Source organism: Podarcis gaigeae (assembly GCF_964106915.1).
Source record: "Podarcis gaigeae genome assembly, chromosome: 5".
Classification (NCBI taxonomy): Eukaryota; Metazoa; Chordata; class Lepidosauria; order Squamata; family Lacertidae; genus Podarcis; species Podarcis gaigeae.
This window is the reverse complement of record NC_139681.1, coordinates 95,804,383-95,820,740: the sequence shown is the minus strand read 5'-3', so window position 1 is coordinate 95,820,740 and position 16,358 is coordinate 95,804,383. Positions and strand designations below refer to the sequence as shown.

The 16,358-nt window shown below is 43.1% G+C and overlaps 1 protein-coding gene across 3 annotated transcripts in view; it reads right to left on the bottom strand.

Moving 5' to 3' along the window:
- ABCC5 (ATP binding cassette subfamily C member 5) overlaps window positions 1–13,414 on the bottom strand; it is a 48,047-nt gene extending 34,633 nt beyond the window's left edge. For 2 of the 3 annotated variants that reach the window (XM_083739129.1, XM_083739134.1), the window contains exons 1-2: window positions 13,310–13,414; window positions 8,945–9,127 (exon numbers count right to left, since the gene is read on the bottom strand). In XM_083739129.1, the coding sequence (XP_083595255.1) occupies window positions 8,945–9,073 (129 nt within the window). In that variant the 5' untranslated portion in view covers window positions 9,074–9,127; window positions 13,310–13,414. The remainder of the gene's footprint in view (window positions 1–8,944; window positions 9,128–13,309) is intronic. The other variant, XM_083739130.1, reaches the window with a different exon arrangement.
- Between the last annotated feature and the right edge of the window lie 2,944 nt (window positions 13,415–16,358).

Sequence of the window (16,358 nt, the reverse complement as noted above, 5' to 3'; positions counted from 1 at the left end):
AAGCTGGAGCCAGGACTTCTATATGTCCTGCCAGGATTTTTCCTTGACCTTACTCGCTCCTGTTGCATGCGTCTGAAAATTGAAGTTCCATTTTGCTGTTATGGTTAATAGCCACTGATAGACCCATCCTTCCTTGCCTGCCTTTCCTGACTGATGAAAATAGTTCTCATCTGGTACATTGCTATATCTGATTTGTTTCTTTCTGGCAACACCCAGCGCATACACCCAGAACAGTTTTCACAAGATCCTGTTAACAACCAAAGTTAATAATTTCAAAGCACTGGATGAAACAGGTGCGACACCATTTAGTTAAAGCTGCAAATTAGTGTGGTTTCTCTACCCACCCCAGAGCAGCTTTTCAAAAATGAATTTCTAACTTGCATGCTTTGGATAATTTGAAAAGGATACTCTGTGTCATGCAAACCCATTTCATTGATCTGTGCCAACCCCAATTCATCAGGGAGTTCAAAATAACAAAAAGCTTTCACTTCATTTCTCAAACAATTCCAAATCTTCCAATCAGGAGAAATTCTGATTGCTCATTAGGAGAGAGACATTTGCTATGTACACACCAAAGTTGCAATAACTTTATCAATTTGTCCTACAAAAGTCATAGCGGACACGACTCTTAAAGAAACAACAATTCCTTCCTACCTGCATGCAACTTGGAAAAAAAGTATTTATTCTTCAAAAGGAAGGAGAAGTTATTGCATATACAGTGGTGCCTCGCAAGACGAAATTAATCCGTTCCGTGAGGCTCTTCATATAGCGGTTTTTTCGTCTTGCGAAGCAAGCCCATTGACAGCTTAGCGGATTAGCGCTATTAGCAGTTTAGCGGCTTTTAGCGGCTTATCAGCTTAGCGGATCATCTGATAAGCGGCTTAGCTGCTTAGAAAAAGGGGGGAGGGGGAAAAACCCGCAGGAACTCGCAAAGACATTTTTGTCTTGCGAAGCAAGCCCATAGGGAAATTTCTTTGGCGAAGTGCCTCCAAAACGGAAAACCCTTTCGTCTAGCGGGTTTTCCGTCTTGCGCGGCGTTCGTCTTGCGGGGCACCACTGTACTACCAAGCTCTGGAGCCCAGAAACTGTATCCTCTCTACATAAACAATCACAAACCAAGAGCTGCATTACATAGTCTATACTGTATTAGGGTAGTCAAGTTAGGCCTAGCAACAAAGGATGCCCTTAATAAGGCAGTTAAGTCCAGCTGTTATTGTTCCTTGGCCTAGAGCACCACTCCTGAAATTAACTAGCAAACACCAAAACCCACCTTTTCAAGCAGGGGAATCTGTAGATATCAAATGTGTGACAGAGAGAGGAGTGTTCAGTTAGGATGTAGGAAACCCAGCCCACTGATTCTTGAAGTTGGATTGGGCAAGTCACTAATTAACTTACAAGAATGCCACAAAGCTAAAATACCACATGAAGCTGCTAGCAGCAAGAACACCCAATACTTTACAGATTCTTTTTTAAATAATGTACTTTAAACATGTGCTTCATAATTTTACTTTCTTACAAGACAAATGACTTAATGACTTTTTACAGACAGGAGAATCTAACAGAATAATAGTATAATCTAATCTCCAATATATAATTAAACAATTGGTGGTGTATGACACAACCTTTGACTAGCGCCTATGAAAGCCCATGTGGTACAGAATACAAACTGAGCTGAAGAGAGTTAAAGTGTCAGAACATGCCATTCTTTTCTTCAGAAGAATAACTCTGCCTCTTCACTCAGTAACATGGCAAGTATTTGAAATTTTCCTGACCACTGCTGTGCTCAAAGCACCAGCCTCTCTAGCACATAACGAAGATGTTATTTTGCATCTTCATCTTGTAGCCCAATCGAGACACAAATGTGACTTGCAATAGCATAGCCTCAAGTGAATTACTCAAGCCCTGATTAACTTTTCAAAAACCTTCTCCAGTTTGCCTCAGAGCTCCCACGAGACACAGTAATTGAAAATCCTATCATCCTCTATAATCCCACACACGAAGCTATTACATGTGATTTGAAAATCACAAGGCCTTTATAGCTGTTCATTTTCTGAAACCATACTAAGAAGGTGGGGAAAAAGAGAGAGAGAGAGAGAGCGCTCATGAAATAAAACAACCAGTAACATACTATACTGTATACATGTAGCTCAGCATAAGAGAAAAGTGGAGGTGCAGGTGGTTAACCTTAGCTAACCTAAACAGGTATTGCTTCCGGAAAGAAAAAATACATTACAGTACATATTTCATTTCAATGACTGAAGCAGATAAGAGAAAGCTACAAGCACCTCTAACTGGTTTACAGGGTTTTTTTTAGGAAGGTTTTTTTTTATTAAAAAAAAATCCCTATGAAGGAACCCTAAGATGGTTGGATAGTGCCTTATACAGTCATACCTCAGGTTTAAGGTGCTTCAGGTTGAGCACTTTCAGGTTGCACTCCGCAGCAACCCAGAAGTAACGGAGTGCCTTACTTCTGGGTTTTGCCACTCGCGCATGCGCAGATGCTCAAAATGACATTACATGCATGCACGGAAGCGACAAAACGTGACCCACACATACACACAGGCACACCATCGTGTCTTACGTTCTGTTCAGGATGCGAACGGGGCTCCGGAATGGATCCCGTTTGCATCCCAAGGTACCACTGTATGCCTTAAATGCAACTCCTGCAACCCAGCTGGTGTCAAACGTATTGCTCTACTTTCCTTTGGACCATATCAGCAAAGCCAAGAGAGGGGTAATTTGTCTGGGCAGCCCAGGACCTCCAAACACACACTGCCCATGCTGCCGCCCTGGGGAGGTCACTATGGTGTTGCCAATGCAGCAGTCTGACTTCACCCCCAGAGGCAGGTATGAATAGTGTTCCTTTGGTCTTCAAGCCATGGTGGAGTGGGTGGGGGACCATGCAGAAAAAGAGCATCTATCTCTGCAATTCTTCCATTTTAAAGTGTATAAATGGCATGCACCTCCTAAGCATGTATTTGCACTGTAAAAATATTCAGAACCTGCAACCCTGGGCTCTTATGCTCCTAGCCCTGCCCCCATCACCCTTTAAGATTACCATCTTGCCACCTAGAACCACATAAACTGTCGTTAACTTATGGTTTGCTGAAACAAGACAACTCCAAACCATTAAGTAACGGTCTTAGCAAACTTTGATTAAGATTAACAACAACTTAGTGTTTGGAGGCAATGTTAAACTGTAGTTAAACTAAAGTGGAACTAGAAGGTTCTGATCTCTTCCTCACAGACAGGGAGGGGGGAGTACACAAGGCTGAGGTTCAGGGTAGCTCACAATATACATATATATTGCAATGTATAATCTCTGGATGGTGGTGGAAAGAAACCACAATCTATCTTTAAAAAAATATTTTACAAGGATTTTGCATTATGGAAGGGTACAGCTGCAGCTAGCGCTTTAGTGCCCTCATAGTTGCTGACAAGACTGAATTATGCATTGTTTGTTTAATTATTACATTATTTCTACAATTAACTTAATACACTCTAAGAAGAGAGTTTTGGCTGCCCACAAGAGCAACTTGCATTTCCTCCCTGAATTACTTAGCTGTGTAATCCAAAAGCTCTACTGATATTTTTTAATGAAATGCAACTCAAAGAGAACATTACAATCTTTTCTAAATATTTAGTTTTCATCAGCCATAGTACAGAGAATCCAGTCCATTTTACTCCTTGTTTGCAGAGAATTAGCAGGAGCTTCACCAAACTGGATTAAGTACCAACTTATTTGCACTTCTACAGTCACACAATTAAGTTTCTGGCTCACTATTTGTCCCTGCAGTTAAGAATAATGAAAAGAACAGCAATGCGTCTGCCAGAAGCACAGTGAAATTTAACAATCAATAATGTTATGCAGGGCTGTTCTTCGCAGATCAAGGGTTGGGGTCATAGTACGCAACGTATCACAACTCTAGGAGTATTTGGGTCCTCTAATTATTGAGAAGTCAAGACAGCAGCGAGCAACACATTCATGCAGCCTCCCACAACATCCTGCCCTCCAGATGCTTCAAACTACAGCTCCCTTCATGCCTAACAGCTGGCCATGCTGGCTGGAGTTGATAAGAGTTGTAGCCCAAAACATCTGATGGGCACCAGGTTGAGGAAGACTGCAGTAAAGAGACTGTCATATCGTTATGCAAAGCTCCATCATTTTAACCTGGTTTAAATATTTGCCTAACATAACCAAAACTTCTAGGGTTCTAGGGTTCTTCAGCAACATGCTCCCCTAAAACCACTGACGTAAAATATGAATACAACTCTCACAAATAGTTACTCAATTCAGCACATTTACATAATGTGTTCCTTGCACAGTCTCTCCTCACACTGTGTGATTTGTGGACTTCCTTGCCAAGCAAGGTGTGAAAAAGGCTTAGTTGCAATAAATTTCAAAAAACATGTAGCCTGGAGGAAAGAATAGCAAGAGTTTGATCACTTCAGCAACTTCGTTTCTACATGTCTTTTATCCTTCTAGCAAGGCCCTTCATTATTTCAAGTGACAATTTAATACTTTTGTTTTTCAACGAGGGCCACAGCCAAGTTTCGGGTTTGGTTTTTAAAAAAAGAATGTGCAAGGCCGCCCTATTGCAACATTTCCCATGTCTACTCCATGGGATGCAGAAATGCCTTCTGTCCACCAATGGCATCTGAAGGCTAGGCTGCAAGGACACAGGAGGGGCCTGAATTGCAATGACAGAAAACAACAAGACCCGCCTAGTGGCTGCCTGGCACAGCTGGGAGGAGAAAAGAGAAGGCAAGTACAGATCAAACACCCTCAAAAAGAAGAGGGCATGAACAATAGTTCTGCAAGAAAAGAGGAACTTAGATATATATTGTTAAGGAGTTAACAGGATAGCTTTGAAGGGGAGGCTAGGCAGATGACAGAAATTGCAACGGTAAGGGCAAGCTCCAGGAGTGCTATGAAGCAGAGGCAAGCCAGTGATTATATGGCATTGCCATGTGGGGGGCATGAAGCTACCTCTCACGCTGCAGTTTTATTTATCGAGAGTCTTAACACAATAGAAAACTGAAAACAGAAAGTCAAGTGTTGTGTGAGGGTAGGAATAAAAATAATTCTATAAGAATAGCTTTGTAAGTTTTATATACCGAACTGCAAACATCATGGGGAAAGAAGATGGTAATAAGGTACCCCAATGGAAAATGGACAGGTGTGGGAAATACAGTATTTAGAAACAACATAATTAATTAGGACCATCAGAAGTATACACAGTATTCGAGAGACAGCATTCCCCAGATTTATAAGACAGCATTATGATACTGTGTTTTCAATCTCTTTTCTAATATTTCATTATGTGGATTAGCCTCTTTTTTCCTGTTGCTGCACAGACTTGGAGAGCTCAAATGAAAACTCCAGGATAACAGCAGGTCATATCAAGACTGATTTCCTGTCTTGTTTCAGGCAAGAAAATGCTACTTGTGAATCATTCTGAACACAAGGAACATAAAGTGTGGGAGAGCATACTGTCATGGCCCAACATTTTTCCAAGCATGAATGATGACAAAAGGCTGTGTAGCCTACACTGTGAAGTGGAAAGGACACAAGTAGACCAGCTAAATTTATAAATTTCATTGCTGATACCAAGAGGATATTTCCTCCCACTCCACTGGATAATCCTTTCACTTTTTAAACTTTAACAGGGCCACAAAATTATCTGTTCTGGGTTGAGTGGCAAGGCAGTTAGTTGAAGGGGAGTAAAAAATAGCCCCAGATCAGTTTAAATCCAACGAAACTCAGTCTCCTCTGATGCCCTCACACACCCGCAAAATTGGCTCCAAAATGCTGGGAGATCATAGAATCATAGATGCTCTGGAGCAAATAGGGAGGAGGACACAGAAGAAAGAAGGGGAAGCCCTGTTGGATACAACCCCCTAATTCTGATTTTGAAAAATGTTTGGCTCAGCCCATTTTTGCAACACAATTGCAGCTCTCTTGATGTGTGTATCCAGAAATGGATATTGTATTATCCATGCTTTCGACACCTTCTTTTTAAACTCTTTCCTCCACAATTTCACAAACATTGTTCGCAGATACTTAACAGACCCACGTTCAATTGGCCAGATTATGATACTGTAAAGGAAGCCTTCAAGGAGAGCAGAGAACATTAAAAATATGCTACATTAGCTGCACAGTCCACAGGCAACTACCCCTAGCTGCTTCAAGTTTCTTTGCTGAAAATGTTACACAATGCATAAACCCAAGCTAGGACATAAGCCAATCTGAAGAGCTATGATGCCTGCCTATAGAAACACTGTTGTCACCAGCAATGTGCCAGTTAAGTGCTACTATTGGATTCTGGATTTCACCCGTGGAACCAGCTTAGTGAAAGGTCACCACCAGCATTTGAACACAGGAATTCTAACTTCCCCTAACAATGAGAGCAATATTCTGCTGAGTCACAAACAACAGCAGGAAGCCTATAGCATTAAAGAAAAGCTAAGAGCTGACACTGCACTTGAAACTATGGCCCACAGCGCAGTCTTTGAGGTTCCAAGCTCTTATGGGGCACCTGCTTAAAAAAAACAATGGCAGGGGGAGTTTTCCATTAACTCACTTGAACACATTCCTTCATTTGGGGGCAGGAGCAGCAGCACAAAAGCACCATATATATTGCAGCATAAGCTTTTATGGGACAGAACTGCATCTTCACCAGATGCAACAAAAAAGAAGATGCAGCCCTGGCTCAGTTCACATCACAGTAAGAGTGTTATAGGGCTGGGCAATATTCAACATTTCAAACATATTCAGAATTTCCACATGGTGTGATAGGAATTTTATGGTCTTAGATATATGGAAATGTTCATAAATGTACTAACCAAGCATGTACATAGATCAGCACAGGAAGACCGACCTGGAACCATTTTGATTCCTAAACTGGGCAAATGTTTTCTCTGCAAGGTCAAAGTGGGAAACCTCCCCATTGTCTCTTTCCTCACAAATCCTGTCTTAAGGGCACATTTAAGATATGAATGGGGTGTGAGCCTGTGACATGGCCCAGGAACTAAGTATTTATCATTACAAAAGACTGGCCAGGCTACCCAGGAAATCCAATCAAGTAACCCGCCAGACAGGAGATAAACAACAACAGGAGAAAAACAACATTCAAATTTCTGTTTTAAGACCAACTTTTTCGTGATGTAGGCACGAAATTAAAAGATGCCTGCTTCTTGGGAGAAGGGCAATGACAGGCCTAGACAGCATCTTGAGAAGTAGAGACATCACCTTGCCAACAAAGGTTCGTATAGTTAAAGCTATGGTTTTCCCAGTAGTGATGTATGGAAGTGAGAGCTGGACCATAAAGAAGGCTGATCGCCGAAGAATTGATGCTTTTGAATTATGGTGCTGGAGGAGACTTTTTTCTAATAAGTATTAATAATTTTAATAATAATTTTATTATTTATACCCTGCCTATCTCGAAAAATCACCCATCCCTCAGTAGGTAAAAGTATCCCCTGGCTACATACAGCCTCCAGAAACCAGAAGGCCTATTAGAACTTCATGGGACACAAATGGATTCCAAACCCTTGCTATTACCATTATAATTATGAATATGAAAGGACAACCACACTCACTGAAATCCTCATGGTACTAAATAATATGCTCATCTCAAAGCAACCTAGTTAAAGGTAAAGGGACCCCTGACCATTAGGTCCAGTCGTGACCGACTCTGGGGTTGCGGCGCTCATCTCGCTTTATTGGCTGAGGGAGCCGGCATACAGCTTCCGGGTCATGTGGCCAGCATGACTAATCCGCTTCTGGCAAACCAAAGCAGCGCACAGAAACGCCAATTACCTTCCCACCAGAGCGGTACCTATTTATCTACTTGCACTCTGATGTGCTTTCGAACTGCTAGGTTGGCAGGAGCAGGGACCGAGCAATGGGAGCTCACCCCGTCGCAGGGATTCGAACCACCGACCTTCTGATCGGCAAGTCCTAGGCTCTGTGGTTTAACCCACAGCGCCACCCACGTCCCCAAAGCAGCCTAACTACCTGCAATAAGCAGGGTGTCTATGAATTAACCCATACTACTTTGACTGCCACACATCAAGAGAAAACTGGTTGACATTCCACAATTAGAAGGGTGCATTGCTTTAAAAAAAGCAGGCGATGAAGCATCAGCACCAAGACATACAAGGTTCAATCTACCATACCTCCATTTAAGTTCTTGGGTGACAAGAGTTGGGAAAACTAATGAAAGCAGCTGCCACACAAATCTGACTCTACTAGGCAAATCCATCAGCAAGGATACACCAGTACCAATAATAATAGCATATAAATAAGCCAGTGACGACCAAAAATTTCATTCAAGCAGACAACAGGAAAAGTTTCTACTATCCAAGGACTCTCCTTCCTTGGAAGTTTTTAACAATTATATAATTCTATGATCTGTGTGAGTGTATCCTCATCACAGGTCTCTTTACTACATGACACATAATCTACTGGAAGCTGGCACACAGTATTTTCTGTGACAGCAACTGTGAAATTCTGTTTGCTTGTTTGTTTTTAATAAAATCAGTGGTTTTTATACCACCCTTCATCTGAGGATCACATGGCAATTTAAAATATAAAAACACAAAAATACATAACATAGTAACAAAAATTACCAATAAACACACCAGTTTAAAAGGCCACAGATGGGTTTAATTAGCCAAAGGCCCGAGAGAAGAGGAATGTTTTCGCCTGGCGCCTAAACATATGTAACAAAAGTGCCAAGTGAGCCTACCTGGGGAGAACAATCCACAAGTGGGAACCCACCACAGAGAAAGCCTGTTCTCATATTGCCACCCTCCGGACCTCTACAGGCTCTTCATATGTTCTCATTATAAATATGAAGCTGACGTAATAAAATTAAAGCTGCTAAACTAGGCAGTTCCAAAAGCTGCCACTCAAAAGACAAAAATCATAGCTCCTGACCTTGTGTTTGTCTTGCCGGTAATTCAGCCCGTCTTGTTCTTCATGTTGGCCTGGGCTGCCTCTCTCCCTCACATTTCTATACCCAGGACTGGGTATAACATATTCTTTTCCTAGATCGATATCTTTCATCTTCTCCTTCTGTTAACGCCAGGGTTAACAAATGTATCTGCCACACAGAAAACTGGAGGAAAAAGAGACAAAGCAATCTTGCATTAGAATCATCACGCCCCGTATCTTCTTAAAGGATGTTTTAAACAAACCTGGATTGCAGTTTTTGAATCCTATAGCAAAATATGACCATGCTACTATCCTTCCGTTACCACCTGCAGATCCATGTCAGAAATTAGCCAAGCGCCAGACACATTTTGTGACTGGTACGGGTCCAACTGCTGTCACACAGATCTCTTAATGCCAGGTTGGTGATTGGGGAAAGCAAAATGTCACTTTGAGAAGGATCTGAAATATTTTATTTCAAGCTTGAATTTGATTTATTCTGGATTTATTGATTTATTCTGAGATTTGTTATTTACAATATAAAGTGGTATAGAAATGGAATTAATCATCACCATCATGAATTGGGGGGAGGGGCGGTGCCAAGACATTCCATTGTGGCTACTGTAACCTAGGTCTAAGGTGCCATTGGGCGATTAGATTATATACCTGAGTGTCTAACATTGCTGCAGATTATATGCCACATCCCATGCACTAGCCTAGCAGTGATCTCAAACTAAAGAGAAACACACACACACTACTCCCTAAAAAGTTTGTCATGCAAGTTTCAGAAGCAGCATTTGGAGTCCATGTGCCTGAAGATAGCTTTATCATCTGTTCTAAAACACTTCACAATTCTTAACATGCAGGACCCAGCCATGATCTTGACAAGCACAGAAAGGTCATGAGGGACTACTGTATTTGACTGAACAGACCTATCAACACACTCCTCAATTTCACTACATGTTTCCGAAAGGAAAAGCACAAGATGTAGCAATATGAATAAAACTAAGCTTTTGTCGGACGGAACTATGCATTAGGAAGAATGGAAACCCAGCTATTCTAAGCAGCACAAGCACAAAGTTGGCTACAACAAAACACATAAAAAAGGTAAAGGTACCCCTGCCCGTACGGGCCAGTCTTGACAGACTCTGGGGTTGTGCGCCCATCTCACTCAAGAGGCCAGGGGCCAGCGCTGTCCAGAGACACTTCCGGGTCATGTGGCCAGCGTGACATCGCTGCTCTGGCGAGCCAGAGCCGCACACGGAAACGCCGTTTACCTTCCCGCTGGTAAGCGGTCCCTATTTATCTACTTGCACCCAGGGGTACTTTCGAACTGCTAGGTTGGCAGGCACTGGGACCAAGCAGCGGGAGCGCACCCCGCCGCAGGGATTCGAACCGCCGACCTTTCGATCGGCAAGTCCTAGGCGCTGAGGCTTTAACCCACAGCGCCACCTGCGTCCCCAACAAAACACATACCGGTACTTTAAGTTCCTACAGACAGAAAGTGGCAAAAAAGGGATTATGCCTCATGGTAACATAAAAAACAAATTGCAGTTCTGTCCACAGCTGTAACATACTAGTCTATAAGGAGTTATGATACTTTAAGGGACAGTGTCTATGGGTGCCAATCTCCACAACAATTGTTGCTATTTCAAACTGAATATCCATATCAGCAAAGAAGGTATAATTGCCATTGCACAAATATAGCAATAGCCGCTCTAAGCCTCCCAATGGGAAGAACATATTTCTTTTAGAAATCTGTTGTTTCATCTTTATTCTTATAGGACCCCACTCAAACTATTTTATGTTACTCATAACTAAGAATCTATTTTCCACATAAATCTGTCAAAGAAACAGGTTTATTTTTAAGGCAAGGATAAGAAGATGCAGTGACTTTTGAAGAAATGCACATGCAGAAACAAGCTGTTATTCTCTGCAAGTTCATTTGAATGTTATCTTGCACTATGCAATAGTTACAGCCAATGCACTGTATTAATGCACCTCACACTGTGTCTCAAATACAGCAACAATGCAAGTTCAGTGTATTAGTCACTAAGGCTGCAGGACTAATCTTATGTAATGGAGTAAACACCATAGAATTCAATTGGTCTTAGTTTCAAGTAGAAAATAGTTGGGATCACACTGTAAGCAACTATACCTTCCATAGGAACTCCTTCATGTTACTATGTTTTCATCCTCCCAATGACGTCGAAATTCCTTTCCTCACCCTTTTTTAAGGTTATGGCAACAAATCAACTGTCTATAAAGCCATCCCTTGGGGTGGGGGGTGGGGAGTCACCTTGATCTGGTGTCATTGCCTTTGATACCCCAAGGGCATTTAAAGCAGTCTTTACAAAAAAAATTAATACATCATCATAGCAGATCTATGAAACAGCCTCAGAGTGCACGAGTCTGCAAATCTTGCTATGTTGCCATGAAATAATCATTTTTGTCATTGGTAAAAACTGCACAAGTCTTCACATGAATTTAAAGATCTTTAGAAAAGCTATTTTCCTAAGGTACCAACTGACAGATCAATGTCCTTTTCATTTGCAGCTCATCAGGGTAGTTGCATTTGACTTGTTCCAAGGGATCTGCGTATACTGAACCCCCTCCCCCAAGAAAAAAGCATTCACAGAACACCACTCCCTTATAAAATTTCTGGGTAGTCAGGAGGATGATTCTGCATCCTCTCTCTGTGCTGCCAGAACTGATGCTTGGTCATCCATTACTTTGTTTGCAGCACCATCTGTGGGGCCAATTTATAAACAGCAGCAAGCAGTTCTTGTTTTAAACAACACTTTTAATGCATAATTTTAGAACTGTGGGGCGGCAGCGGCAGCGCCTATCCTCGGTTTCTCAACGCTTACCGTCCCTTGAAAGGTACCCAGCACTAGACAGCCTCCCTTCTGCCACTGAAAACAGCAGCAGCAACGTAAACAAGGGAGGGGTCCTCAACCTGTAAACTGCTCTGCATAGGCCATTTCGCAATCCCATTCACTTCCATGCAGATACCTGAAGAGGGTGAGGGACCGCCTTTTAAAAAGCACAGCAAAGTGAAAGAGGGAGGACTTGGATGACTGAAAAATCATTATTCTGCATGAAAAGGGAGAACAGGAAAGTCCTTTGTCACTAGATTTGTAGAAAGATGTGCTGTTCTGCAGGAGTGTGCAAGGGAGGGAGCATCCTAAACCTCTGGTAGGGCAGGAGAGGAAAAACACCAGGGCTGACTCTGCACCTTGTAATCTCTCTCTCACACACACACCAATTTCTGTATTCATTCATAGGCTCCCCCCCCCCGCCTCCATAAAGAAGTTACAAACAAAAATTCAAGGAGTGAAATCCGAATCACACTTACTAGAGAGTAAGCCTGCGATCCTAATGCCAGCCACTTACCTGAGAGCAAGCCTATGTCACTATTGAGCACGGTTGGCCTTCCTTCCCAAGTAAATAGGCACAGAAGTGGTCAGCCAGCCCTTCAGAAGGACTCCCAATGCCCTCCCCCCCCCAGTTGCCCTCCCCACTTAAGGAAAGCGGTGTCTGTTTCACTGCCCCCTTCAAGGCTCTACCCCAAAGGTCTCGATGAGGAAGAGCGTGGGTGGCACAAGGAGCTGCCCAAGTTTGCAAATCGAAGAGGAAGAAACGAATCTAGGCTCCTGAATAAACTGGGAATGATGGGGAGGTGGAGGTTTTTTATTGTTGTTTTTTTTGCTTGGGGGAGAAGAAAGGAAGGAGGAAATGAGCTTCCACTTCTTACTGGAACCGAGGCTGCATCAGCAATTAGGGAAGGCCGTCCTTTTGGTACTGTTAATCTTCTGACTGCATATGCAAATCTATAGATAGATATGTATGTCCCCTTTCCAATCCTGCCCGTTCCTGGCCCCACCCCGCACGAAATGTCTCATGCATTCATAGGCCGCCGCCCCCTCCCATAAATAAATTACAAACAAAAAACCCCAGCCCAAAGTCAAAGGTATTGTGGGGGGGGAGAGAAGGGCGCCTCCCCGGCGGATCTCTTTCAAAATGTCCTCCTTCTCTCCCCCCCCCCCGCACCTTCCAAAACACCCCCCCCCCAAAAAAAAATACCAAACAGCCTCCACCTTTTCCTTACAAGGAACTCCGTTCAGAGTCCAGGGTGGAGAGAAGTCTTCAGGAGCAGCTCCCCCCCAAAATATATATATAAACCCCCCCTCACAAAAACGACCCCTGAGGTCCCCTTAACAACCCCTGACCCCCCCCAAAAAAGGGCTTCTGAGGAGAACAAACCTCCTTTGAGGCGTCCCCCCCCCCTCAAGTGTCTTGTGAGGGAGGGGGGAATTTCCCCAATTTAAATAATCGCCCCCCCCCCCATTTGAATAACCGCCCTCCTACCTGGCTTGAGCGACAGCGCCTCTACAGCCCTCAGCGACCCCGGAGCCACAACTGGGGAGCCCGAGAACCTCAGAACGGCTCCTCAGTCGCACTGCGCCTGCGCGGGCAGCCCAGTCCGCTACCACTTACCACCACACCAGCAGAGTCTGCTTTTCCCCTCCTTCGCGGGGTGCTTCGGTAGATGTAGTCCGCGTTCCCTGCCTGTGCCCTTGCTCGGGATGCGGAGGGACTACGCATCCCACAAGGCAGCGCGCGGGGCGGCAAGCCGGCTCCTTTTTCCGCAGGCTCCTCCCAGTTTTATCCTCTCCTCTCGCGGGCCGGGTCCTGAACATTCTGAGCGCCTCTCGGGTTCTTCTGGGCGCTTCACACGTGCGCATCCCACCCCCTAGGGCGGCGCACGTGTCCGGGGGGTGGAGGGTTCCCAGCTCGGACTCTGAGGTATATTGCAGCGGGAGCTGCAAATGGCACGAGCCGGTTTTGAGCTGCGCGGACCCATGCGCGCTTTCCCTGGTAATGGGGTCCCATTGAACTGAATGGGGTGCTGTGGGGCTCGCTTCTGTAGACCTGCTGTCGCTGTTAATCTGCAGTCTCTGCGCGCGCGGTGGTTTTGGGGAAAGGGGAGCTTCTAAACCCCCCCACCCGGAATGAGCTCCGTTGGATTTTTCTTTGTAAAAAACGCCCATAGGATTTTGCGGTGGTACTGAGCCGGCTTCATAGAATGCGCGGAGTGGATAGGAGTGGTTTAGTTTTATTTGACAAGGTTCATGTACCGCTTTAATCAACGAAAACCTCATAAGTAGTTCAGATAATCAATGTGAAACATTCACTGCTAATACCAATAACTTTAACAACAAACTAGTCTCAGGGTCGTTGCTTCTGGCCCCACGTTAGGAGAAAGCTTTCCTGCGTTACAGCGGGGTGGTCTAGATCAGCATTTCCCAACCTTGGGCCTCCAACTGTTTCTGGACTACAACTCCCATCATCCTTAGCTAGCAAGACCAGTGGTCAGGGATGATGGGAATTGTAGTTCAAAAAAGGGCTGGAGGCCCAAGGTTGGGAAACACTGGTCTAGATGACGCTCTTGATCCCTTCCAACAAGTCTATGATTCTATGAAATGCACATCAAGCTTATCATATAGAGTTGGAAAGGACCCCAAGGGTCATCTACTCCAACCCCTTGCAATGCAGGAATCTCGGCTAAAGCATCTCAGCTAAAAACCTCCAAGGAAGGTGACTCCCACACTTCTTCAGTTTCCCGAATGTTTAGTCAGAATCTCCTCCTTGCAAGTGGAAGCCATTAGTTCCAGTCCTACCCTCCAGAGCAGGAGAAAACAAGCATGCTCGCTTCTCCATGTGACAGTCCTTAAGATACTTGAAGATGTTGAAAAAACACTATAAGCTGTATGAATGTTAAAAAAATGCACCTTTCAGGAAACTCTAGCTTCAGCAAATGTAAGTTAATGAAATGAAAATTAAGACACAAGAATTTAGAGGTAAAATAATGAAATAACTTTATTGTGTTTAATACAAAGCATACAAGAATTGGGTTATAGTAAAATTGAAATCAGGGAACATGATAAAATGGAAGATACAATAAGTTTTGAAATAAGTTAACAAATTGCTGATGTTTTATATGACAGAGAACGCAGGGTTTGGAGGATGTGGGGAAGTCCTTTAGATTGGATGGAAAAAGAACATGGAAATTTGTTATTCTTCTATTCTATTTTCTTATAACTATCCTTTATTCTTTTTTCTGTATTTCTTAAAATTAATAAAAATATTTTTTTAAAAAAAAGATACTTGAAGATGGCTATCTTATCTCCTCTCAGTCTCCTCTTTTCCAGGCTAAACATACCCAATTCCTTCAACCGTTCCTCATAAGGCTTGGTTTCCTGACGCTTGATCATCTTGGTCACCCTCCTCTGCACATGTTTCAGCTTGTCAACCTCCTTAAATTGTGGTGCCCAAAATTGGAAACAGTATTCCAAGTGTGGTCTGACCAAGGCAGAATAGAGAAACTATTACTTCCCTTGATCTGGACACTAGACTTCTGTTGATTCAAAGTAGAAGTAAAATCAGTGATATCAATGGGCAGGGAAACAAAATATTAAAAAAAATATTGGTATGAGCTTTCGTGTGCATTTATTTTCTTGTGGCTGCCACACTGAAAGACTGATTGCTAGCAAGTGTGGCACAAACGTTAGTTGGCACTTGTAAAGGTGCCAGTTCCTCACACCAAAGCAGTCAAGTGGGCATGTATTGAGAGTAAGGTGGTCTGTACTTCGTGCAATTCATTGCATTGCCCTCTGATTTGCAGTTCCTTTTTATAAAAAAAAATATTTATTACTTTCCCAACAGTTTAACTACAAAAGAGAAAAAAAAAAGTTAAACAAGACAATACAGTACAATACAAAAACAAAAACACTACATAACACTAACACTATGACATTAAACTAACAAAACAAACCAAAAACAATTTAAGACACAGCAAACAATTTCAATATCTTTCATTCACTTGTTTCAACGACCTCCTCACACCTCCCTTTTTGTATTCCACTTTTGTTAATTGTTTCAGCAATTCCTTTCCATCTTCCTCTGTTTTCTGTCCTATAATTATCTTAACATATTCTAACCTTGTTTTTCCCTTTAATACACTAATAATCTATTTGTACTTATTTCCTTATAACATTTCTACTAAAGCCATATATATAACTTCATACCCTGATTTGCAGTTCCAACCTGCCCACACTACGCTGCTGGGAGCAAGGATGCAGCTGAAGAGGTGCACTTTAGTCTACGAAAGCATATGCTGTGATGTCATGGAACGTAAAGCTATTGATAGCAACTGGCCTTAATGGCTATATTTACCGTCAGTATTAGAAGCAGCGTATAGTTTCTGAAACTCACAGGAGAGGAGACCAATGCAGTTCATGTCCTGCCTGCAGATTTCCCACAGGCATCTGACTGGCCATTAGGAGAAAAGGATGCTGGACTAGATGGGCCATTGGCCTGATCCAGCCCTAAGGCTGGATATCTAGGATATGGGGCA